Raw genomic sequence first — 27,162 nt, forward strand, 5'->3', positions numbered from 1 at the left:
CTCCAAGGGGGTTTCGTCCGAGCGATCCCCCGTGTCCTCAGTTCCCCTTGGTTAGTCCCTTGTTTTCTTCACGCTGCCTCCTACACGGGTCTTTCCAGATCTCTTCCTCTTGTGCAAAAGTTAATACTTTGTATATGCTGTTTACTCACGTAGATACATACTGTAACCCAGGGCTGGAACAAAAAGTCCTTGTCTTTGTATCTTGTTGCCCCACAGAGAAAGAACTTGACAATTGAAGTTCAGGACAATTGTTGAATTTTTTTTTTCTGCTTAGTTAGTAACATGGTTCAGAGAAAAGATCACCTTGAATTTGGCATCGAAGGACCTGATTCAGAATCTACCTCTGGTCTCTTGCCATCCACCAGGGGCCCAAATCTGGGCAACTCACTCCATGACTGATCTGGGCCATGATCTGAGCAATTCACTCTCTTAACACTTGGTTTTAAAAGTAAAACTGAGGAGACTGGAGAGGGAAGGGAGCTTGTGGCCCTAGATGGATCTTTAGAATTCCTTACATCCAGGTCAAAACCTGTGTTCCTGTAGGTTATAACAGGATGAAGATTGTCCCCAAGTCACTTGAGTAGAGAGACAATAATTCTGTTTTTCCTGTCTAATCTTAACAGAAAAACCATAGCTATGACAGTTTCATAGATTTTGAGCTAGAAAGGCCATTTTTAGAGGTCATTTTCCCCTCAACTCCATTATACAAAGGAATAGAAAGTAAATAACTTAGCCAAGATTGGTCACATGGGTAGTCATCACAGAACCAGGACTGGAAAGCAAATTCTCAAATTTCAAACTTAGCTCTCTACCTGTTTTCTGTCCACACCCGTGGTGTATCTCAGACTACCCCCAAACATCATGATAGGTCATTTGACCTATTAGTTATTGTAAATAAATGTGATTAAATAGATCATTGAGTCATTCAGTTCACACACAAGGATTTCTGTCCCGCCTTAAAAATCTTAGGATGCTCTGATGTCATGGGATTCAGCAAGAAAGAAATAAGCTCTTTAAGATCCTTAGATTATTGCCCAGTGCCTATCACAAGTCCCTTCCAAATTAAAAAAAAAAAAAAAGAAAAAAGAAAAAAGAAAAGAGAAACTAGAGTGTGAAATATACTTTTAAATAAAACAAACCATTTCATTCATTTCTTCACATTATGGTCAGCCTTAAGAAATAGACAAGTACAATTTGGTAAATTCTTCCATCAAGGAGAAATGTTCTCAGGCAATAGCTAGATAAACAACGTAGAATTTGGAGGCAGAGAACCAGGTTTTCATTTTAGATCTGTTGTTTACTTCCCATTGAAAATGGAAATGATTAGACCTTTCTGGGACTGGGTTGTCTCATTTGTAAAAAGGGGATATTGAATTGGATGTCCTCTCAGATTCCTTCCAATGAACCTCAAGGTACATTGACTTCTTCGCTCATACAAATATCAGTTGATCCTTCGTCTTCTCCCCCTATAGGATTTTTAGCCTTCTCTCCATAATTTCTCCATAGAAGATCTGCCCAATACACTGGAGGCTCTTTATTAGACTTTTCAATGTTGGAGGCCCCTAGTAAAATACTTAAGATTGCCCATCTAGTATCAACCCCTTTTTTCATTTACATGGCTAACCCATAGACTTGCCAGGAACACATTTCTTTGATGGTTAATCTTTTAAATCATCTCTGTGCCAGTTTGATTGGTATTACTCTGTAAAGCCACCTACCATTCCTCTCCCTATAACCTTTAAGGCTGCCTATACTTTTAAAAATAGCTTTTTGTTTGCTTTGCTGAGGCAATTGGGGTTAAGTGACTTGCCCAGAGTCACACAGCCAGGAAGTGTTAAGTGTCTGAGGACAGATTTGAACTCAGGTCTTCCTGATTTCAGGGCTGGTGCTCTCTCCACTGCCACCTAACTGCCCCGAGGCTACCGGTACTTTTGATCATAATGTCTTGTGATTGACAGATAAACATACTACATCATGAGGATGGTGGGTTAAAAAAGATTACTTTTGCTTTGTTTTGTTTGATTTTTTTTGTTTTTGTTTTTGTTTAGAGACTAATTTGGGATTGTTAAAAGAGTGACAGTTTCCCAGATGCAATCTCCTGTTAAACTTTGGACCAGTACTTTGCTAACTAAAATGCCAGTCCAAAATCAAATATACTATATATTTATATGTATGCAAATATTATTGAATTTTATACTATATACAAATATGATATATTCTGATTTAACTCAATGAACCATATATTCTAAATCTGAGCAATTTATATGTTCTTCATCCACTTTGTTTTTCCCATTTGGGTTACTAGGCTGGTATACGTTGAATGGCTATGGATAATAATCATAATCATAATCAGCCATGCAATATTTCAATTTAGTTTGAACAAAATTAGAGGCAGTTAGATGGGGACATAAAGTGCCAGGGTTGGAGTCAGGAAGATCCGATTTCAAATCTAACTTTAGATACCAGCTGTGTGATATGGGCTGGTCATTTAACCCTATTTATCTCAGTTTCCTCTTCTGTAAAATGAACTAGAGTGGGAAACGGCAAAGCACTGCAGTGTCTTTGCCAGGAAAACCCCAAATGGGTTCTCAAAGTGGTGAATGTGACTGAAATGACAGAACAACAACAAAGGCAATTAGTCTTAGCTATAACACCCCTTAAAGAAATCAAGGTGGGTCTGAGAAGTATGGGACCATAGACCTAGAACTAAGTAAAGATGTTCTGTTCATTTGCTTTTATTTTAATGGTTTTTTTTTTTTTTTTTTGGTTGGTTTTCATATGTGACTGTGTTTGTAGCATGAGACTTGGCTGTGGAAGTGTCTGTGTATCTGTCTATTTGTTTTCTTCTAGTCCTGTTGTTAACATAAGAAGGCAGGAATGACTAAACAGAATAAGAAAGGTTTGTTAAGGTATAGAAATAATCATCGCAAATTTTGTGGAGCCAATGACGTCTTAGTGAACTTTAAGATTCTGAAAAACTATTTCATAGAATCCAAGCATTTCCAAGTTAGAAGGGACCTTAGCAATTAATATGGGCCAACTCCCTTTATTTACTTACCGAAAATCTAGTTCTTTCTAATTCAATTCAACTCAAGAAATAAATTAATTAAATGCCTACCATGTACAAGGCATTGGAATTGGCCCTGAGGATACAAAGGACATAAAGGAAAAATAGACAGTTTTCAAAGAGGCAACTTTCATTTAGGAGTCAGACCCTAGAAGCAGAAAAGTGAATACAAGGAAATTTGAGGAGGAAAGAATATGGTAACACAGGGAGGGTTACAGAGTTAGGGGCTGAGAACTGGAAGGGACACAGGCTGTCATCTCGTTCAATCATTTCATTTTGCAAACTGAGGAAACTGAGGTCGGAGCAACTCAATGATTTGCAAGCTTCAGGAGTCTTGAAAGAAGCTAAGGGTTCTAAGAGGAGCCCAATGAACTCCTGGCTAGGGCAAAGAGTCTGCAACTAGGTCAGTTTGGCCCAGAAATAAAATGCCTGAAAGTGAGTAATATGAAAAAGTTAGGGAAAGGGAAGCAGAAGCCAGACCACGAAACCTGTTGAGAAACCTCAATTTTATCCTAGAAGTACTAAGTAGCCATTGAAGATTCTTTGGCAGGAGAGTGATATGAGCACATCTCTCTACTAGAGGAAGATGTTGGAAGTATGTGAGAAAAAATATTGGAGTGGGAAAGTACTGGAAGCAGGGAGAGCAATTAGAAGGCTATAGCGATGTCCTGGGTGAGAAGCCAGGCCCTAGATTAGGGAATGGCTATTTGAAAAAGAGAGAAGGGAATATATATGAGATGCTGGGTAGAGAGTATTTACAAAATTTGGCATTTGATTGTCTATGGAGCAAGAGGAAAGAGTCAAGGATGGCTTGGTTTTGAATCTCAAAAGGAGTGTAGCCTCAGAAAAAATGGAAATCTTTAGAGGAGGGAGGAGGTATAAAGAGAGTACAAGTCCTATTTCAGACATATTGACATGTGACATAGTCTGTATTTGATTGTGAACACAAGTTATCTCCATAATTCTGTTTAGTCTAAAACTAACCCAAGAAAGGGTCAAGCATAGAGGAAAGGAACTGAGACCCAGGGGAAGGAAGCAACATATAAACCAAGAAAGAAGTGCCTTCAGAAGCATCAAGAAAGCCATTTGAGCTGAGTGATGGGTTCTGGGAGGGAATCCACCCGGAAGTAAATAAAGACTGGGGAGTAGAGAAGGCAAAATGGAGAATGGGTGCCCTTTAGAAGAATTTGACATTGAAATGGAGATCTCGGGTAGTATTTACTTAAGGGAGGAGTAGGGTCAACTGAAGGTCCTTTAAGAAGGAAAGAAACCCTAGTATATTTACTGCCTGCAGGGAAGATTCCAGCCTCTCCAGAGGGGTTGCAAAGGAGGAGAGGAAAAGGGACTAAGACAAGCATTTCCCAGAAAGATGGGAGGGGAGGGGATCAAGTATTTTGTCTAGGAGAGAGCAGAAAAATCTGGGATTATGTAGAGGCACTATGAGGTGTATAATTGGGAGTGAGGTAGCTCAATAATAATGACCTCTATTTTCCCATGGAAATAGGAGGTCTTCTGGTGAAAAGGAGCTAGGAAGGGGCCAGAGGGGGAGGATTGAGAAGAAAAGGTGAGACAGCCTCTGCCCAAGAACCCCAGAGAGTCAACCAGGGATGAATAAAAGGGCTTGTGAGGAGCAAGTAAAATTAAGATAACATAAATTTGTAGTGGAACCAGTTAGTACAGTTGGGTAACTTCCTTCAGCAAAGTTCAGCAGTGCAAGAGGAGGAGGGAAGGGCAGATGGTGGGGTGAACCCAGGCCTGGATCTTGGCGAGGCTTTCGTGAGCAACGTATCCGAGGGAGAGGATGGGTTATAGTTAAACTGGCTACCTAGAGGGCCATGATTGAGAGGGAGAAGCCAAACTAGTGGTGATGGACTGGGAGAGCAGGCAGGGCTGCCGATAGTGCTGGTGGCATTTGTGTCCCGACTCCTCACGATCCTACTGGGGGTTTTCTTGGTAAAGATGCTGGAGTTCTTTGCCATTTCCTTCTCCATGAGGAAACCGGGCCCAACATGGTCAAGCTAATAAGTGTCCCAGGGCAGATTTGAACTCATGTCCTCTCCATGGCCAAGACTCTATCCACTGACCACCCAATTCCCTAGAAAATATCTTAGGATTATCTAATGGTATTGGTCACATGAGGACAGGATGAGAAAAATGAGAAAAAATACAACCTTGGACCTTGAGTTGCTTACAGTCAATGAGGCAAGGAAACAACAGCCAACCCAGAGGAGCTGTGGTCAGTCAGCAGGCAGGTGTCAAGTGTCAGGCACTGGGAAGACACAGAGGGAAGACAGTCCCTTGCCTTGAGGGGCCACAACAGCTTCCCAGACCTCAACAAATAGAACAAATACAACTATTCCAAAATGATGGGGAGGGAGTGGCTCACAAGTTTATAAGTGTGTATGTGTGTGTGTGTATATAATATATATGTATGTATGTGTATATATATATATATGTATGTATGTATATGTATAATATATGTATGTATATGTATATATACACATAAACATATATACGATATATATACATATATACAAAATAAGGCCAAAGTGATTAGGGAGATATGTAAAAATATATTTTATGTACATAAATATGATCTATTCAAAATAAATTCAAGTGACAGGGACAGGGGATAGCTAATAATCAGGGGACCTGGGAAAGGATTCAGAACTTAAATTAAGCCCTGAAAAGAGCTAGAGATCACATGACATAGAGATGATGGGATAGGGAGAGTGTGATGAGGGCTAAAGAGAAAGCCAGGGGCCATACTGGACACTGAGAAGAGGCAGAGGAGACTTTCTGCTAAGGGAATCAGGGAAGACTACAAAGAGGAGATGACATCCGAACTGGATCTTGAAGGCCAAGGAGAGGAGAAGGGAGCCTATTCAATTCTCCAGATTAGAGATCACCTTTGGAGGTCAGACCACAAGTGCAGCTGCCCATAAATGGCACAAAGGAGTCCTCTCTAGAACACCCTGGTCAACCTTAATCTCCATCTCTCTACTCTTAATCTCCATCCAGCTTTCAGAATTCCTTTTGGATGTATTTTTGGATGTGTCCATCCACACTTGGCCCATTCACGTAAATGTTGCCCTTCAGAACCAAGGTCCTCAGAAGGCCCTTCTCCTCCCCCAAGAATCTGTCATAGTCAGAACCTACTCAGTGCTTCAGAACCAAGGCCACAGGTGGATAATCACACTGTGTGCAGTAAATGAGGTTTTGCTAATGACCTAAAGGAGGGGACTGACCTACTCCTAAGTGCTTAGTCTCAACTAATGACTACATTTCAATAACCAGAGCAACCCACATTTTGGGGTGCTTTCCCATAGTGCCCTTGTGGGGCAAGCAACGTACAAACGGCTTTGTTATTGTGTCCTTTGAGCCTTGGTCATGTTTGACTCTCTTTCTTGGCAGAGCTAATGGAATAGTTTGTGATTTCTTTCTCCAGCTCATTTTCTTGATGCAGAAACTGAGGCAAACAGTGTTAAGTGATTTGCCTAGGGTCACACAGCTAGAGCAGCATTTGAACTCAGATCTTCATGGCTCCAGGGCCACAGCTGTATCCACTGTGCCACCTAGGTGCAGGTTTATATATATATGTGTGTGTGTGTGTGTATTTTATATATATATCCATACATATGCACATATGTATATATAATATGTATAATTATATACATATACAATATACACATGTGCATGTATATATTTTTTATATTTATCTCAAGCTATGTTCAGGATAGTATGAAGGGGTCCCAATAATTAAGAAATAATTTTAAAAGGAAAAAATTTGAAATTAGAAGGGGTTAAAGGGTGGGATTTCAGCCAGGGGAATCATGTTGTCTCCCTTTATAGAAAGTAAGCATCCTGAGGGGAAGGTGTGTTTCATTTTTGTCTCTGCATCCTGAGCACACAGTACAGCGTCTCCCACCCAGTAGGCTTTTAATATCCGTTTGTTCATTGATTTGAAATGCTCTCCTTTCCCCATTTCTCTATCTTTTTTGAGCTTTGACCATACTTTGTTTCATCATCCAGAATAACAACTGTTTCTTTTTAAAAGTGATTTTTTAAAAAAGTCTTAAAAACTTTTTAAAAGTTTGACCATCGCAAATGGAAGGGTGCCCCGGGCTGGCAGTAGAGACCATTGTGCCCATTTTGGTGGCTCAGACTGCCTCCAGCAGACAACTGGAAGGGTGTGGCCTGTGGCTGATTACCCTGAGCCCAGCCTTGGAGAGCTATGAAAGCAGCTAAGTCAGTGTGGAATGCAGGTTCAAGAATAACCCTTTGCTAGGACTTGGAGACAAGAAATCTCTGCAAGGAGAACTCCAATGAAAAGGCCAGAAGGCTTCTTTTTGTTTGTTTTGGGCTCAAAGCTGGTTTTCGCTAGAATGGGCACCTCACTGCCAGAGGAGACTATGGCAGTATAAAAACCGGTTCTGAATTTCAAGCCAGAAAACCCAGGTTCACATGCTGGCTCTCTACTTACTACTTGAGGGATCTCACCTTTTAGATCTGCCTTTCTGTAAAAAAAAAAAAATTCATCTCCAAGATAATTTCTTGCCTAAATTAATATCTCCTCTTACCTTCATAACAGTCCATGATATACCAATGAGTCCTATCAAGTAGTATTTTTATTCCTATTTTATAGATGAGGAAATTGAGGCTGATGTCTCCACAGCTTATTCTAGAGTTGAAAATTTGTTCCATACGGAGAGATCTTAGTTTTCCTAATTTCATGGATTTTTACATCACCATCTCTAAGGCTCCCTGAAATCCTATCATCAAAGAAACATAACTGGCCTGCAAATGTCCTCCCGAATTAATAAATATCAGGCTAGATAAACGGTGCAGTGGATGGAGCACTGGTTCTAGAATTAGGAAGCCCCGAGTTCAAATCCAGTCTCAGATACTTACTTACTAGCTAGGTGAACTTGGACAAGGGAATCTCTGCCTCAGTTTCCCCATCTGTAAAATGAACTGGGGAGAGGAATGGCAACCCCTTCCAAAAGCTAAAACGTACAAAAACAAAACAAAACCAAAAACCCAAATGCAGTCATGGGGAGTTGGAGAACACTGAAAAAGAAGGGAGCTAAGAAGTGAGGGATTCCAACTGAATATATCTAAAGTTGTTTGCGAAGCAAGTTTGCTCCTTTATTAATAATTCAAAGTCACTGTAAGCCAGGCTAAGGGGGCCCAGGAATATTGTACTAGTTTGAGGCACTCAGTGGATCATAGATTCCCAGACTTTGGAGCACCTGAGGAAGGCAGAGAGATCGGATCTAATCGATTTCTTTTACAATAGAGTAAACAGTAATCCCAGGCAAGTTAAATAGCTCGTCCACACGGCCCACGGGGGAAGGGAGAGGCCGGAGCAGGATTTGAATCCGGCTCCTCTGACCGCAAATCCAGCACCCTGTCTTCTGTAACTCTCGGCCTCCTCGTCTCGCAACCGCAAGCTCCTCCTCCTGAGAGAATTGGAGAGCCCTTCTCTGCCCCCCGTTACACTGTAACAGCCTCAGAACTGAGGGAGGTTTTCCCCACGAGCCCAACATTTTCCCCAGGGAAACAAACGGTGCACGGGGGGGAGCGGCTCAGGGACGCGGCGCCCACGGACGGGAGAAAACATTAGTGGGCTCCCCTCGCTTCTTCCCTCCCTCCGCCTCCCTCCTGTAATGCCCGCTGAGTGTGTGAGTGTGTGTGTGTGTGTGAGACACACGTTAGTGACTTTCTAGCGCGTCCACAGCGAGCTGACCCCGTGCAAAGCCAGGCTCCTTTGCTCCGGCCGTTGAGCCCGGCCCGTCTCCTCGCCAGGCTTCGGAAAAAGCCGCTCGGGCTTTTGTTGTTTCGCAGCCGGTCCCAGGGCGCTTCCCCGCGGTCCCCCGCCGTTTCCCCGCCGCAGGGCAGGTCCTCTGGGCTGCCTTTTTTCCCTTCCCACCTGACGGCGTAAGGAGGAGACCGTTCCGAGAGGCGGCCGCCTCCCGACGCCCCCGCCGGCGCCCGGCCGCCCCTTCCCGCCCCGCTCGGCCTCCGGCACCGGCGGCTGCCCCGCCCGCTGCTCCGAGCCCCCGGCCCGCTGGCTCTGGTCGATTTCAGGCCGGCGGTCTAGTGAATTTCAGGCCAGCGGTCTAGTGAATTTCAGGCCAGCGGTCTAGTGAATTTCAGGCCCGGCTCAGTAGCCCCGGATCGAATTACAGGAAAAGTTCCCCGGCCGCGCTGCGCGCTCCGCACATTTACATACAAATAACGCCTCCCGGCCCGGGGCCGGGGTCGGGGCAGCCGAGCTTGGCCCACGAAGCTTTTAATCCAATCAGGAGCAGCTTTACCAGGATGTCTCCCGCGTGAAGAGAAGGGAGAGTTGCCACAATCGGGGACCGCCGGATGTTTGGCGTTCTACTCCTTTCCCTCGCCTCGCCGCCCTCCGCACGGTGGGAAACGATGGGGCGTGAGCCCGCCCGCGCCCGCCCAGAGCCCGCGATGCCGGCCGGAGCCGGGCGCCGGAGGCGCGGACAGTGAGCCGGCCCGCGGGGCGCTGGCCCTCCGGGGGTTCGGAGCGCGGTTCGGAATCTCGGCCGGAGACACTCGTGGGAATCCTCGGAAACGCCCGGGAGCGCGTTGGCTGGTGCCGGTGCCGGTTCTGGTTTCCTAGCCCGGCTCGGGGGAAACCATGGCTTTGCAAGCGAGTAAGGTTTCTCTTTGGGGTGTCTGGTGTTTGTGTGGCAGCTACGGTGCGTGTGCGGACCAGCTCACTTAAATGAGCCCCTCGGGTCCCGGGAACAAGCCCGGAGGGGCTGTTGGTGCCCTTTGTTGTATTTTGAGAACTTTTTGCAAATATCTTTAAACTCTCCCCACCTTTCCCAGTTGAGCAAATGGAAATTCTGAAGGAAGAAATTGGACAGAGCGAGTCCATGAATCATTTACCTTTGAGACCACACAATAGCCAGCTCTGGCAAACTCTCCGGCCAGGAGACCTTTTTTTTTTTTTTTTTATCCTTTTAAAAACAGAAAAGGGGAATGGTGGATTTCCAAAGCAAAGTCGGTAGTGGAGCCGAGGGGCTGCTTTTTTATCAGGGTGAGGAAAGCTCCCCAAAGGGCAAAGGATCATTTTAAACTTGCCCTGTCACTTGGGGAATGTGGCTCCTGCGTGATGTAATGACATGCTTCGGTGATCAGGCAGAGATCGTCCTGTTAACTCTTTGTTGGGGGGGGGGGGGGGGTTGGCTTTGCCGAAGTTTAATCCCCCTCACTCAAAGGTGGTTTCAGAGCCCTTTAAGTTTGCATTTCTCATTGGATTGAAAATCCTCTCCCAATTGAAAGGAATATTAAATTTTTTTGTAGTCCCAGAGCACTTGAGGATTCAAGGCTTTGGACTCTACTTTTCTTGAGTTTTTATTATTATTATTATTATTATTATTATTATTATTCACTAATCGAGACTCCGGATAATAAAAGATTGTTTTTTTTTTATTAAAGTTTCACCCAACAAGGATAGAAGGAAAAATTGGAGAGGGGGCGGGGAAAGCCTGAGCTTTTTAACTTACACAAATTGAAGAGCTGTCATAGTCTCCTAACTTTGTCCTGGAAACTGTGTCCATTCAAACAAGTAGCTCTCATCACTAGCACTGGTAAAGTCCAGAAGTTCTGGCTGCCTCCACCCGATTTGGGGACCAAAATCTATCTTTCTGGGGATCCCGGGGGCACTGGGTTTCATTGGCACTTGGCCCACAGGAGCAGCTCTTGGGGATTTTCTTTTCCTTTTTTATTCCATACTAACCTCTCTCTAGATTTCCTTTTCTCTTGAACTTTTGCTAGTCAAATTTCATTCTCTGGTTGAAATTCCAAAAAGCCCTGGGGGTGGGGATGGGGGCGAGGCTCGGGAAGGGGCAGGAATGCCAACTGATTGTTTCTCTGCTGGCAGCCAGCGGAGGAACAGGGCTTTTAGGGAGTGCTTTGGCCACGAGGGAAATCGGAGCCTTCTGATTTTTTGCTCACTTTCTCCCGGCAGGTGAAGACGCAATGACAGGAGATACGGACAAATATCTTGGGCCCCAAGATCTGAAAGAGCTGGGAGACGATTCTCTGCCTGCGGAAGGATACATAGGTTTCAGCATGGGGGCTCGCTCAGCCAGGTATTGTATTTTGACATTCCTTTTAGCTCCCAGACAACCATGATTGACCCATAAATTGAGTTTCTTTGCTACATTCTCCCATATATGTTCTGGGAAAGAAGGGCCTACATTTCCATGCAGTGGTGACCTTTTTAGTCTACATGCCTGGCTACTTTTCTGTCATGATTTTTTAGTCCGGTCCATTTTGTGTGGCTGAGCATCCCAACTGTTCTTCCCCCTCTGTTATAGTCATACTTCAAACATTCTGGCCAAACTGAGAGAACTTCAGGGTAAACTTGATCTTCTTTTAAAAAATTGTATTTGTGGTTGAGAAAGATTCAAATCAACAACATGAATTAAAAGCCTGCTGTTTGCAAGGCCCTGTTGATTGGAAGGAGCATTAACCCCATTCTTTCTGAAATCTGAATAATAATGTAAACTGGCAGTTCCGTTTAAGGATGGACATGATTTAATTTTTAATTTTTGATGGTGAAAATGAAGAAAAATCTCCAGGGCCATTTATTCAAAAAACTCCTTCTTTCTAAGCATTTTTGTTATGCACTTGAAAGCCCTTGAATTATTTTGTTTGAAAGGGAACAGAGGATGTTTAAAATAGACCTTTGTACAAAGGATGGGATGGTATGTGAGGGTCCCCAGCCTTCTCACACAATGGAATGCCACTGACTCGCAGCCTCTGTGTCCTCATGAAAAGTCCGGGCTGATGGGAAAGCCTGCTCTTTAAGAAGCTAGCTCTGTCCTGCCTGAGAGAAGCAAGACTCCACGCTCTATTTGGAGACTGCTCTTGCCCTGTTGTGGATTAACAGTGTGTTTGCTGACAGTCGAGTTATTTTGAAGCTAATAATTAAACCTCCCAAGCCAGAGCCCTCCAGACATTTTCCTATAGTTTAATGATCTGCTGTAAAGTTTCATTGTCTCCCAGTGAATGAATGGCACTTCCCACAAAGTAAAGCTTGGGTGTTTGTCCTCCCTCTTCTGCGCTCCTAGGCTGGGCGGCCTTAGCTGGGGAGGAGATCTCTTCCAAACAGGCTCTCTCCCTGTAGGATGGTATCTCTTCCAGTATTTCTAAATTCTTGTAATCTGATAAAGTTTCCAGTTTACAAATACTTCTGTTAAGAGATCCTAAAATAGTCTTAATGGGGTCCGCAGAGTGACTGATAAAAGCCATAGGCAGTAAAAGTTATCACAGGGAGCACCCATGTTAATAACCCCAACAGTCCAGAACGGTTTGGTTTTTAGTGTTATTGGTGGAAATTTTTTTGTGTTTGTTTTATTTGTTTTTTTGGTAGACCAGTGTTTACCTGTCAGTCAATGCCTTCCATAAAGATTGAGATTACACACAAACCCCTTTGCAAACTTTATATAAATGTTAGCGAAGAAACACGGTCTTCATCCTCACAGCTCTGTTTAGAGAGCGTGCACTCTGTCCAATATTCAGCTGTCTCCCCATCCCGTGTGGGTGTATCAATGTGGAGACGCGACTGTTGAGCTGACATCCCCAAAGGAGACCCGAGACCGAGGTTTCCCCAAGACGTGAGGTTTTGATTTTGATTTTGGCTTTTTGTGGGAGTGCTAAGGCTTTCACGTTTCGATTTCAACGGCACCATTATTATTTGTCGCTACATGTACGTAATTCATTTTTACGTCGGCATATGTTATGCTCAGACATACATAAAATAAATAAATAAGTCTCAAGCTCTCCGATGCTTATGGTTTCGAAACAAAACAAAAGAGTGTCGTGGGTTTATCAAGTAAACTATTCTGAGTGTAACATTTAAAAAATGAAAACAAAAAATGTGTAAGTCACTCAATCATACATTTTTTTTTTCTTTTTCTTGTCTGATTCTTTGCTTTCTATTTCTCCTACTTCTTCTCCCCTATAAATTCTTTAAAATAGTCCTAAGATCAGGTAAGAAGATTTGTGGCATCCTTATTGCATTTCTTCCCATTCCCCCCCCTGCTTATTTTTATTTTTATTTTTCAGCATTGTGATGTGTCGTGATGTGATTTTTATTTTGTGCTCCGCTTTAGCAAGTTTCGTGATTTTTGGCAAATTAACAAGTGACTTGATTGGTTTTAGAGTCCCTGATCAGAAATGGCCAGAATTGGGGGCAAAAATATTGGAAGAAATGAAACGAATGCTTAAGGACTATAATTCAATTAACAAATTATATGAAGCGCATGAAATCATGGCAGGTCTTTAAATTGAGCAAATAATTTTCCTAAAGGCCCGTTTGTTTGCTGGATGCTATCTTATTTGAGCTTTTAGGCACATAACACATTTTTTGAGACATGAAGCATGTGTTTTTCTAATATTTCCCCCAAATAACTTTCAGGGTATCCTGACAGCCACACACAGTTTAATATGTTAGGCTTCCCGCCACCCCAAATGTGAGAGCAAAAACTCTGGTTTTAGAGGGGGAAATCTGCACTTATCTATTTGAATAATTCAGAGTAAAACAAATGAAAGTTATAGGTAAATTTAAATTTGTCAGTATGAAAAAAAATCAACCTCTCATATCCCTCTTGCTCAGAAAGAAAGCATTTTTTCAAGCTCACACTCAATGTCTCTATTTTCTAGTTGTCGCTCCTGTGTAAGATGGGGTAGAAGGTGGAGGTCTCAGGAAATATTAACCCTTTTTTTTTTTTTTTTTAATTAGAGATTCTTTTCCCCAAAATGATCATAGATCTCGGGCTAAAAAGACTGTGTAATGTAACTCCCTCAAACAGCATTTGAACTCAGATCTGATGACCCCAGCCAATGCCCATTCTTTCCACTGGGCTATTCTAATCTACCTCCTCTAATCTCATGAATAAAAGAAAGGAGTCAAATAATTGAGAAGAGCGATCCCTTAAAGCTGATGTGGAGAAGTCAATAGCTGTACCCCTTTGCACAGGGCAGCTTGGCCTTTATCTCTTATCGAGAAGTTGGGAGGACACCTGACCAGCCTTGGCCGCTCTCTTGCCCTTATCTCTTATCCCTGGATATAATTGAGTGTCATCTAGGAACAGAAGACTGAGCTCTAGGTTTTCTTGTTAGGGCATAGTCCTCTTCCTTAGTGTTCTTGTGGACTTTTGAGGATCAGTCTTGCTTTTGACTTAGATAAAAAAGACCTTATGCATTTATTGATTGAGTCCCTTATACCTTCTTCTGTTGATTCTCCAGGAGTCTTTGCAGAAAGATCAATAATTCAGTTCAATGTGAATTTTTGAAGCAACTTCTAGGTTGTGGGATGACAGAGTCCCCTGCCCTCAAGGGACTTACATTCCCAAGAAGGATTGCTTAGAGATGATCATCTATATCATGACCTTCAGAAATTAGGCAGAAAGTTGTAACGGAGTGGAAGGCTCTTCCCGTTTCCCCCTTATTCACATCATGTAGGTAGGGAACATAGCTGTGCTATTTCCTCCCCCACCCACCCCCACTGCCCCAGTGCTGGGAAAGTAATGGTTACAAACTCAATAACTCCCTGTCCTTGGAAAGTTTACAGTGTCAGAGGAGAGGGAGGACACGGTGTAAATTATACTGCGTTATGGATAGGAAGTGGGAGTGTCTGGATGCTTTTACTGTTATAAATCGGAGGTTGACTTGGGTCATGAGCTGGGTGCCCCAAGAACCAAGGGTAGTCACATAATCCTGGAGCTGGGGAAGGAGACGGCGAGGCAGGATGTGGGCTGGGACGATTGGGTGCCTCGATTCCTCTGCCAGAATTCAGTGGTCCTACTGAGCCGAAAAGGACATGTCTCCATGGCACAGTGGGTAGAGTCTTGGCTTGGAGACGGGAAGACCTGAGTTCAAATGCAGTTTGAGATGCGTGAACTAGTCACTCCACCTCTGTTTACTTTAACTTGCACAGTTGCCTCAACCATAACATGGCGATAATGAAGATCACATGAGATAATATATAAAAATACTTAGCTGGCACATAGTAAGTGCCATATAAATACTTTTTCTCTCCCCCCTGTCCTTTTTTCTATTTTCTCTTCTTGCTTCCCCATATGCCCTTAAAAACCATTCCCTGACATCATAGATTATAAGGGTCGGATAAGATCAATTCTGATTCACAGTGAGGAGAAAACAATCGTGGCATCTGCACCATGACAAGTACAGGAAATAGAGATTGGGAATAGAGAAAGGGTGCTGAGGAGAAGATGGTGAAAAGCTAGGATGGAGATTGGACAATGAGTCATCAAAAGAAAGAAGGGGAACAGTTATAAGCAGTGACATCCTCAGGAAAGACTCAACTTTTTCCTGAAAACTAGCCAGTCCCTTTAGAGGAACCAGATACTTGCCCACTGTCCTTTGATTTTGGATTCTCTGTATCTAGTCCAGGGCCTGGCAGACTCTTAATAATACCTGATGATTGTCAGTTGATTCCTCCCCTCTGTGAATGGCAGATAATAAACCCAAGCCCATCCTTTGAATGTCAACAAACTCCAGGTTGATTCACAGATGCCCTTAAGCAAAGAAGGACCATTGAGTCCAACAAGTGGCTCTCTAAAAAGAGAAAGAAATGAAAACTCAGAGCTGTGACCGTAGTCCAGAATCCCCCCTCAAAATCAAGACATCTATTGCACCATAAAAAAGGGAAATTCCTGACATGAGCAGACTCCCTGCTTCAGATTTCAGCTCCCTTCATTCAATGAAAGGGTCGGACTTTGGTTCCATTTTCACAGTGAAATATCTGAAGAAGTCATCTTTTTGCCAGTTTTTCTTAAGCAGCTGGCCTTATTTTAAACCAGAGCTAGTCACAGGAAAATTGATAACCAGAAAACCATTTCTCAGGACATAAAATACTCCCTTCGTGAGTCCTTTTTGTCAGTGTCCAGTCTGTCCGTTCAGTGAGTCTCATCTTTGGCTGTTCCCTGGAAGTTGCATGCATTAATTTATTTTTTATTCATCTCATCACCATCATCTGGCTCTGTTGAATGGTTAACTGTAAATACAACAGCCTCCGCTCCTTCAGTTCGGATAGGTCTTACACGCTGAACCGAAGCTCTTACGCCCGGGACAGCATGATGATTGAAGAATTGCTGGTGCCTTCAAAGGATCAGGTAGGCAACCGTTTTTATCAGCTTCAATTATTCGTCTGTAATTGCTGCCTTTCTCCCTTTGCTTTTAACTTTGATTAAGCCAAGGCAATGGCCTGATAATCAGTGTTGAAAATTAGTTGCTGAAAATTAGTTGACCCTTATCAGGGAGGGAATTGCCTGAAGCATAGAAATAAGGGCTAGATTTTATAATTTCATTGAGTTAGGAAACTCCAAGTGAGGAAATGCCCTTTACCAGAACAGGTTGATACTTTTCTGTAACTTGAAGTCATCAAGAATTGCCCGAGGACCCTGAGAACTTAAAAGATTTGGCCAAGGCCACACACTCAGGATGAGCCTGAGAGGAAGGGTTTGAACATGGGTCTCCCTCACTCTAAGGACAGCTTTTTAGTGGTTGTCTCTTGGAAGGAAATACTGGTAGAAATGGAGATTAAAAATGGTCGTTTCCAGAGGAAAAGTTCCAAGACATCCCGAACCCCTAGTTCTCTCAGGTTCACCTTACAAATCTGTAAGGTTACATATTAATCCAGCATTATTCAAAGGCTCCCTGTTAAGCAGAATATTGATTGTCTCCATGATGGCATCTTGAAAGATTGATCTTGGTTAAAAAATGTTATAACGTTTTTGTTGATATTGTTTGCTTTTTTTTTTCCATTTTGATCTGATTTTTCTTGCACAGCATGATGAATATGGAAATATGTTTAGAAGAATTGCACATGTTTAATCTAGATCAGATTGCTTGCTGATTATGGGATGGGTGAGAGGGGAGGCAGGGAGAAAAATTTGAAACATGAGGTTTTTCACAGGTGAATATTGAAAACTATCTTTGCTTGTGTTGGGGGAAAAAGAGCTATAAAAAAAAGAAAGAAAGAAAGAAAGAAAAACTATTATAACTCCACTGCTCTTGTATTGAGGCCTTTTGATGTTGCTTGTGATAAAAGGGTAAGCTTCAAGATAAGCTTCCCATTGGAACTGTGCCTTCCAGGCAATTAAATTCCTCTTCTGTTTATATGACTTCCTTAAAACCCTGGATTTTTGCATGCCAGCTCAGTGCAATAACATAGGAAATCAAATGCTTGTTGATTGATTGATTGAAGCCACAGGGAAAAGAAGAATCAGTTGGGGAGGGAAATGGAGACTCAGAGCTCAGGCTGCTCTGAGAGCAAACTGTTTGGGGTGTGTAGCTTCTTTTTCAGGACATTGACACTGTACCCTGCAAACTTTGGTCCATTCAGCAGCTAGAACAGACAGGTATGAGATCATCTGTCCCAGCCAAGTTAAAGGTTATTCATTGAGCAACCAGGATTTGAGGCTCCCTCCTGTCTAGAAATGTTGTTCCCAGACAGAGCTGCATCAGGGTGTAGACCGGACTGCAGGAGACAAATAACATCCAATAAATATGCTATTATTTTATGTCAGCTGGAAAGTTCTCAAGCCCTCAGCCTCCCAGAGATGAATGTTGTGGTTATTCAATATTCTGACAGACAAAAGTCCATTGTAAAATCATGGCGGGCGTGGCGAGGGTTCGCCAGCAGGCCCATGGCAAGGCAGTCTTTGAGGTGATGTTCAGCCCAAGTGCAGACAATGTTATTTTTGCTTAAGACGAGGCAATGGCCTGATAATTGGATTATACTTGTGGCTGAAAATTGGTCGAGAATTGGTGACCCTCATTGGGGAGGGAATTGGATGAAAGATAGAAATGAGGGCTGCATTTATCATTTCATTGCATTATAATTTCATTTTACCTGCTTAACTGTGGCCACTTGTCAGAACATGTAAATTCCACGATCTCCGTGTTCAAAATGGGAAAGATTGAACTATCGAGAAAGACTTAGAATAAAATCATAAATCTAGAGCTGATAAGGATCTCGGAGGCCGTTAAATCTAGAGCTGAAAAGGATCTCTGAGGCCGTTATAGTCCAACCTCCCTTTTTGGCAAATGAGCCAAACAGAAGTGAAGTGACTTATTTCCTGGGCCACACAGATAGCAAGTTGCAGAAATAAGATTTGAATTCAGGTCCTATAGATCAAGTGATAGGTTAATATTAGTTAGGAAAACCAGCCTGGAGTCAGGAAGACCCGAGTAAATTTGACTCATTCACTTATTAACTGTGTGACTCTAAGCAAGTCATTCAACCTCTTAATTGCCTCAGTTTCCTCATATGTAAAATGAGAATAATCGCACCTACCTTCCAGAGGTGTTTTTAGGATCAACTATGTATCGAGCCTGGCGTATAGTAAATAAGAGTTATTAATGTTAGTCAGGATATAACTGTGAAAGGGTTCCGAGGACACTGTGCCTTAGTGAAGATTCTCACAAGAACGTGCTTTTGTCCTTGATGAAAGCTCGAGACCCCGGATTTAGCACTCGGAGCTAACTGAGCAGATTCTCTAAGGTGATGGTGAAAACCAGAGTCAGATAAATGATCACGCTCGTTCGTGCAGACGGAGGCCTGAGTCCCAAACATTCGCCTGGTTTCAGCATGTGAATCATTCAATGGTGTATAAATATTTTAGCAGTAACACAAACAGGAATCCCAGAGTTAGTCAGTTCTATTCATACCCTCTTGTGTTAGCTCCTCCCCAAACTGGCCTTGCTCTGATGATATAAGGGGCAATATTTGGGCAGTTTGAGGTTTCAGGGGAAAATAGAGGCCCGGGGGCTTCTTGGTAGGAGGGCATTCATTCATTTTTCCATTCAACCACCATTTACCTGGCCTCTGCTTTGGAGGAAAGCGTCTGTCCTTGACTCAGATCCTGTCAGTGTCATAGTCAGATAGATGCTATATTCTTTCTAATTTGTCCTCTCTCTCCCCTTTCTGGGGATTTCAAAATTCTGCACTCCCATTTACATTCCCCGTGTATCTGTTTTTGACTTTGGACAGATGCCTTCGTTTTAGACTTCCTCACTTGTTGCCTTTCCTATAAAATGAAGGGATCCCTACGGAAGAGCTATCTTCTTAGAAAATTCAAATAATAATAAATAGCTAGCATTTACATGCTAGTCTTAAAGTTTGCAAAGCACTTTGCAAATATCCTATCCTCACAATAATCCTATTATTATCCCCATTTTGCAGATGGGGAAACTTTGACAAGGGCTAAGTGACTTCCCAGAGTCACATAACTAGTAAGTGCCTAAGGCAGGTTTTTAACTTACATCTGATTTATATCTATTGTGTCACCTAGTTGCCAAGGTAAGGAACTAAGCCTCATAAAGGTTAAGTTAAGCAGAGGTAAAATTTAAGCTACTGATCTGCCTTTTCCAATGGGCCCCTCAACCTTTCTGAGATTCCTTCTACCTTTCTGAGATTCTATAAAGAATACGGAATGAGAAAGAAAAGCCTCTCTTTAGTGGGTAGACAGAAAGATGAAGATGATCAGTTCTGAAATGAATACATGCTAGTATTGAGGACTTTTCCCAGATGGGCCAGATTATCCAGGGATTGAGAAGATTTTTCGTTTTTTATATAGTCAGTCATTTGTGTGTTGTATTCGAATTCTCCCAGAGTCCAGGTCATTCTCTTATCATAAAAGTTCTGTTCAATTTAGTAGAGATTAATCCGCTCCCACTTCGTCTCTGAGGATTGTTTATCAAGTGCTTCCAGATCTATGTATCAATATTAATTCTAACATGTAGAATTATTAACTGTCAGAGACAAAGAGATCGTAGAATTCAGCCAATTCAAACCCTGCATTTTGTGGTTGAAGTGATTTGCTCCAGTTAGCTGGGAAATGACCCCGACCTCTTAGTTCCTAGCTCTTTCCATAGGATTTTGTAATAAGGATAATTTTACAAGGACACTCATTTCCGATTCCATTAGCAGAAATCCCAAACCCTTCCCATCTAAGTAGTAGGTCAATAAGTGTTTATGAAATACCTACTATGTGCTGGGGCACTCTACTAAGTGTTGGAACACAAGAAAAGACAAGAGACCTTGATGAGCTCAGAAGCAAATGGTAAATATCTGGGTAACAAAGAAATCCACCCCCAGTATCCAGTCTGGTACCAGTGGACTAGTCCTAGATATCGCTCCTACAGTACGTCACTGGTCAGAGACAAGGACCCTTCCTAGAGTAGTAGGATTTGGATTCTGCCGGCCTCGCCCTCAGAAATGTGGGGTCACATCTGCACTATGACATGACTTCGGAAGGGGACCTTAAGTTCATATCATTATATATTGTGTCATTTATATCATTGTGTATTATATAATGTTCTATATATTACCTCTACTTATTCTTTCAAACTATCCTTTTATTGGGTTACTACAGGGAACTCAATAAGATACCATAGTTGAAACTAGTTTAAAAACTATAAATATTTATATAAATTCATTTTCTATATATTACCTGTCCACAGTAAGCCATCCACTTATTCTTATTCTTTCAAACTATCCTTTTATTGAGTTGCTATGGAGATTCAATAAGATACCATAGTTGAAAATAGTTTAAAAACTATAAATATTTATATAAATTGATAATTTCCTATATATTACCTCCACTTATCGTTTTAAAGTATCCTCTTTATTGGGTTACTATGGGGGTCCAATAAGATACCATAATTGAAAATAGTTTAAAAACTATAAATATTTATATAAATCAATTTTCTAAATATTACCTCCACTTATCCTTTCAAACTATCCTTTTATTGGGTTGCTTCGGGGGTCCAATAAGATACCATAGTTGATAATAGCTCCAAAACTATAAATATTTATATAAATTGGGACTAATATAATTAGCATCCCTAGTGAAGATCTTTTTCACCCAGGGGCTCTCCTGGCTGGAACCGTCCCTTTCAGAGCGCACAGGTGGGAAGCCAAAAGAAAGCCGTCCGCCGTTCCTAGGGCCGACTGTTCTCCCACCTCTTGCGGCATAGCTGCTAAAAGAACAGGTCTGATGTGGCTTGTGTAATCAGCGTACGAGCCTCAGCTCAGCGCGTTCCCATTACCTAACTGGGGTGATATTTATTAGATGCCTTCAGCCTCCAGCACCAGTTACTAGAAGGAATTAAACAGAGACATGCTTTGCCCTCAAGGATCTATTGTGCGATGGATGAGATGGAGGCTAGAAGGGCTCCTTGGCCCAGAATGGACTGGAGCTGTAAGGTGGGAAGCAGTCACAGGCTCTGGCATGGGCTTTCCCTGGGCGGGGCACTGGGGGGTATAGACCCTCCTCAGGTGGCTTTTTTTCTGCTGAAGAAGGCAGCTCGATGGGGGATGGACAATGCAAACACCGGCTCATTGCCTTGTGGCTGAGGAAATCGGGAGGTGTGAGGTCAGAGGCAGGGCTGAATCCGGCTTCTAAGGAAGTCCGGGAAGGAAGGGATGCATCACTGGCTCAGGTACAGCCTGGCCCAAAGCCTATGGGTACCTGTGTGGAATGAAGCGTCGCTGCCCGTCGTTAAATGTAAAGTCAGTCCACTCCCACCTGTAACTAGGGATACCCTCGGACCCCAGATCTAGGGAACAAGAAAAGCTGGAGTTAGCTGAGTAAGCTCTCCTAAGGAGGACGAATGGAAGAGCTTTAGCAAGCGGGCAGAGCTAAGGGGCTTTAATGGTGGTGGGTGGGTACAGTGGACAGGGTACAGCCTTTCTATTAATACCAAGTTATATAGAATTTTCAAAATCTTCACGTTGGCATTAGATTGTTACATGGGCCCCAGGACTGGCTTCTGACTGTCTGTTCACTCTTGCTGAGACCCATCTTTGATTGGTTATAATTTTATGGCTTTTTGTTGTGGTTTTTGTTTGGTTTTTTGCTGAGGCAGTTGGGGTTAAGTGTCTGAGGTCAGATTTGAACTCAAGTCCCCCTGACTTCAGGGCCGGTGCTCTAACCACTGCACCACTAGCTGCCCCCTAGTAGTTGTATTTTTGCTTGAATATGTTGACGGGTGGGTGATTTCCTCTGTGTGCATGAAATGGGAAATGAAAGTAATGACTCACAGCTAGCAAGAATTGCAAAATGCAGCATTAGTTGGCATTTATGAAGTGTTTTAAGGTTTGTTGGGTGTTTTGCAAATATTCTCTCTCCCTTTGATTCTCCCAGCAGCCCTGGAGAGCTGGGGGAAAGGGGGAGCCATTTCCCTAAGACCACATCTCCATCTTGGTGAATGATATAGGCCTAGAATCCAGATGGTTTTAGACCTCCGAGTCCAGTGTCTCTCCCACTCTCCCAGTGTCCCAGAATCACAAAACTAGCTGCAAGAGCCCTCAGAAATGGTCGTGATTCAGCCCCTCATTTTACAGATGAAGAAACTGAGGCACGGGGAATGTGACTTAGCCTAGATCAGACAAGTTTGAAGTAAGCCCCAAACCCTGGTTTCTTGCTCCAGTGCCAGTGTTCTGCAGTGCCATGCTGCCTACCGGGAGACCAAACACTGGGCAGGAACATACCCACCATTCACCGTCAACAAGAACATCACGGGTTCGGATGTTGAACAGGTTGTTCGGAGTTGAGGGAGAGTATTTTTATAGAAGAGGGAACTAAGTTATAAATAAAATAGAAATTAGTTCATATATGTGAGGGCTCTCCCCTTTGGGGTCCTTGCCGTGTTTGGGCTGAGGGGTCTCCATTATCTCACTTCTTTGCGATTTTCCATTGCCAAGAACGTTCACAGGCTTTGGAGGAGAAGGCTCTTTGCTGGCATGATCCCGAGTTCAGAGCATCTGTGCAGTGCAGAGCAGTGATACGGACAAAGCTGAGCGAGGATGAAATGGGGCTTTAAGGAATAGAGAGTCCAGTGTCTTTGTCCAGCCGTGATTTTAGACAAGATTGGCTAAGGACCGAGCTAGGGTGAGCAGAGGCAGAGGTGATGGGTGGGAGACGTGTGGAGGTGTCATAACAGCACTTCCAACTGGTTGGATATGGGAGAAAAGATGGAGATGCACTGACCCTGGTATTGGGGAAAATGGCGGCACCCTTGGTTAAAAAGAAATAATAATAATAACAGTATGGAAAATAGGAAGGGAAATGACTTCTTTCTCTAAGTGCATAGTATTTCTAGGATGATCTCTGTCTCTGGAGGGCATTATCCATTTGGCCCTGGATAAATCATTTATTCTCTCCATCAGCCTCAGTTTTCCCATCTGTAAAATGAGTTTAATGACAGCCCCAGCCTCCCTGGGTTGTTGTGAGGGTTTTGAGACTCTCCACAAAGGGCTCTGCAAACTTCAAAGCACTGTATAAACATTAGCTCTAAAGGCAGCCCTGTTATAGGATCCCGGTGCTTAGAGATGAAAAGAGCATCTCAGTGGGATCTGCCCCTTCTGCTCGATTCTCCGAGAGCAGATCTGAGACCCCCTCTGAGCATTGTGCTACGTCCCATCGGGGGTCAGCCAGCGCTTTATCTCCCTTAGATTGGCTCACCGTGTGACCTTTGGCTCGGGCTATCTGTTAAAGAATGTGTAAAGGTTTCATCCTTCAGGAAGGTGGCAATTGATGGGGGAGGGAGGAGGGCTCAGCGCAGATGGGGCAGCACAGAGTGGCCGGTTGGAGATGAAAGGTTTGCCAGCAACGGTTCAGATGACATATTCAGCATCTCTCTGAGGTTGGACAACTGTCATAGTTTTGTTTTAAAAAGCCAAGGAGAGATTTAAGATAGAAAAATCTGTTGGTTTTGAATGTAATTTAATTTTTTCCTTGAACAAAAATCTTATTTTCTCCCCCTTTCTAAATGAAAAAAAGAAAAAAAAAACAAATAAAGTCTTATAACAAACATGCATAATCAAAGAAATCCAATTCCCACGTGTCCAAAAATGTATAGTTTCTGTCTAGATCCTTGGAATCCTCTGTATTATTCCAGTCCCAGCTCCTACACTCTCCTTCTCGGCCCCTAGTTCACTTTAGTTAATATTCTGAATTTAGTTTGAAAATGAGTTTGATTTGGAAAGCCAAAAGTGATTGTAAAGCTGGAAGTGTTTATGAAAGTTGCTGTTCTAGTCTCAAGTAAAATAATTAGTTTAGCATAAAGAATGCATGTCCAAGGCCATCCCAGTAAACTCTGCATAGAAATCACTATCTGCATCCAGAAAGAGATCTATGGAGATTGAATGTCAATCCACACATGCTAGCTTCAGTTCTTTTTTCTGTGTTTTTTTTTTTCCTTTCATGGTTCTTTCCTTTTGTTCTGATTTTCTCTCCCGACTTGATTCATTAAAAAATGCATATTAAAAATTTAATATACATGTATAACTAGAAAAAATATAATATGAAAATATATAAACTAGGAAAAATGCTAAAAATATATTAAAAAGTTAATATACATCTATAACTAGAAAAAATAAAAATGCATGAAGAAGAGAACAGAGACATGGAGAGGAGTAATACTGCCCAGTGTAAACGTCAAGAACGTTCACTGGACATCCATCCCCATCCTCAGCTGCTGCCCATCAGTAATTCTGCCCTGGCATCAGTCAGCTTTCTAGCAGACGGTGACATTATCCTTGAGGTTTCATCTTTCAAGGGCTCTTGCTCCAGCAAAGGAAGGATTTTGTACTTTCCTCCAATTACCGCTCAGCCGGGAAGTGTTCCTGTTCCCCAGAGTCAAGTCACCAGGGGATTCTGTCCATGGCGAACCGTGGATCTAACTGGCAGAATTTCTAAAGGTTTAATTCACCTACCTAAGATTTCCAGCCAATTAGAAGGGACTGTCAATGGCAACCGTTCAGTAAACATGAGCTCCAGAAACCCAGGCACAAAGAATGACTGATCCCTCCCTTTAAGGGACTTAAATTCTGGGGGAGCTGGAGGGAGGAGGAAATGACTTGTGCATGTGGAATACACGAAGAGGAGCGGCTCGGAAGGATGGGCTGGTTGGGGAGAGGCTGGAAAGCTGAGCCCACAGAAGGGGGATGCCCTTGACAGAATTGGGAAGTTGGGGAGGTGGGGGGTTTGTTTTAGATGAACTGAGTTTGAGAGGAGACCGGCCGTCTGTCGCGTAATAAATGAATTTCCTGGCGTTTGAAATCATTCCCCGCTGCCCCTTCATTTGAGCATTTTGGTTCTAGACCTGGCCTTATATTCCAGGCCCAAGCCTGGATGTCAACTGATAATTAGGTCAATGGGTGTGTTTCCTATCTGCTTTCATCTTGGGCAAAGGTCTGGCAAGAAGCTATTTTGGGAAAGCATTAATCTATCCGGAGTCAGGGAGCGGGGCTTCCAGGGAGAGTTTGGACTCTCCATGGGGAACGCTTTTATTTTAGGAGAAGGATGGATTTAGAGCTAGAAAGAACTAGCAGGCCCCAGATGGAAACGGGTGTGGCTCCCAACGGTGTTGAGGTAGCCCAGTGCAACACTCATTCTCTCCATTTCTGGACTCTGAGTGAGCCCCAGGCGGTCCTTAACTAACCCCGCTTTCTGAGCGTGAGGAAGATCTACAAGAAGGGAAGCAAGGAAAGCCCTAATTGTGGGCCCGGCTCCAAGACCAAGCCTCAGTTTTCCATTTGTGAAGTGGGAATAATACACTGACCCAACAGGACTTTTATAAAGATTTTAAATGGATCTAAAGCTTCCGAAAGCTTGAAAACACACTGACACACATTATGAGCGTGACAGTGTATGTGGGGGAACAGATAACCCAGACCTAGGTCTGAACTCTGCCGTAGGTAGATACTGACTCTGTGACTCTTAGCAATTAATTCATGGACTCTCGGTTCTGTGCCACGAGGCAACTGTAAGAAGAGAAATAGAAGATGTAGTGCAAATCGGTAGTTTCTCCTTGGCATTTCTGCCAGGAAAGAAATCACAGACCGGTCAAGAAATACGCCCTGTGGTATGGGGGTTGACAGGCCGTTTCTTTGTTATACTAATAGAAATGAATTATAATGGCGTGTCTGTATGTGTATTTTTGTATGTGTATATATATGTATATATATGTATATATATATACATATATATACACACACACAGATATATCTCACATATACGTGTATTAGATATATGTCTCTACCTATGTATGTATATGTATATGCATTTTTATAATTATTTTCCACGTCAACCAGTTAGCAAATTGCAATTTTTGCCAAATGAGAGGGGAGAAAAAGGTCAAATCTCTCTGAAGTGTATAAACCATTTACATGGGAAGGTCCTTAGCCATCCTTTTGTTCAAGGCTTCCCACTCCCACCCCCACTTTAGAGATGAGGAAGCCGACTTTCAGAGGTTCACTCGCTTGATGGATATTAGTTATTCTTGGAATTGCACAATAAAGAAACATTAGGGGATGAATGAGTGCGAACGTGAATCAATCGCAGGCTTTTACACAGATGGTGATGTTTACTAGTAGGTGCCATGATGCCATTTCATGTTGCAAGACCCCAAGTGACCATCAGCATTCATCCATATAATGTATTGACCGTCGTTTGTACGGATGAAGGAAGCATTTGTTTAGCACTTACTGTGGATACAGTAAGACGGTTTCCTTCTCTCAGAGGACCTTCCATTCCAAGGGGGAATATACTACATAAGGGAAGTTCCGGCTACCCATCAGAAGGAAGGGTTCTCTGGTCCTTGGGGGGCAGCAGCAAAGCAGATGGAAATGGTTCTTCTCTAAGGAGAAAATCCTATCAGTGTTTGATAGAGAACCATTTGACCCCAGGGCCTTTGGACTAATCCTGTTACTTCATTGATAGGGCAAGTCCTGACGCCCTATCAAGGATAGGGCAGAGGATCAGAGTCCCTTGCTTATTTTAGATTAGTTCTAAAGGATCCTACAATCACTTCCAGCTCTAAATCTATGATCCAATAATAGATTTTCTAAAGGTCACATAGGTGATCTGTACTAGAGGCAACATTTGAATCCAGATTTTTCTGCTTTGCTGCCCAGATACCATGGGCACACGCCAACCTAAAACCAAGTATTCTCCTAAAAATTCTGTTTCTTCCTGTTCCAAACTGGAAGAGATGCTGGCTGTAGTGTTCAGACAGAGAAG

At 42.9% G+C, this 27,162-nt stretch overlaps 1 protein-coding gene across 35 annotated transcripts in view; it reads left to right on the forward strand.

Moving 5' to 3' along the window:
* Positions 1 to 27,162, forward strand: part of ANK3 (ankyrin 3) — a 592,702-nt gene that overhangs the window by 487,376 nt on the left and 78,164 nt on the right. For 20 of the 35 annotated variants that reach the window (XM_031956914.1, XM_031956919.1, XM_031956910.1 and 17 more), the window contains 3 exons: positions 11,067 to 11,190; positions 13,085 to 13,096; positions 16,140 to 16,242. In XM_031956914.1, coding sequence (XP_031812774.1) covers positions 11,067 to 11,190; positions 13,085 to 13,096; positions 16,140 to 16,242 — 239 coding nt within the window. Of the gene's footprint in view, positions 1 to 7,988; positions 9,745 to 11,066; positions 11,191 to 13,084; positions 13,097 to 16,139; positions 16,243 to 27,162 lie in introns of those variants that run through there. The other 15 variants (XM_031956911.1, XM_031956922.1, XM_031956926.1 and 12 more) reach the window with 4 other exon arrangements.

Source organism: Sarcophilus harrisii, chromosome 2 (assembly GCF_902635505.1).
Source record: "Sarcophilus harrisii chromosome 2, mSarHar1.11, whole genome shotgun sequence".
NCBI lineage: Eukaryota > Metazoa > Chordata > Mammalia > Dasyuromorphia > Dasyuridae > Sarcophilus > Sarcophilus harrisii.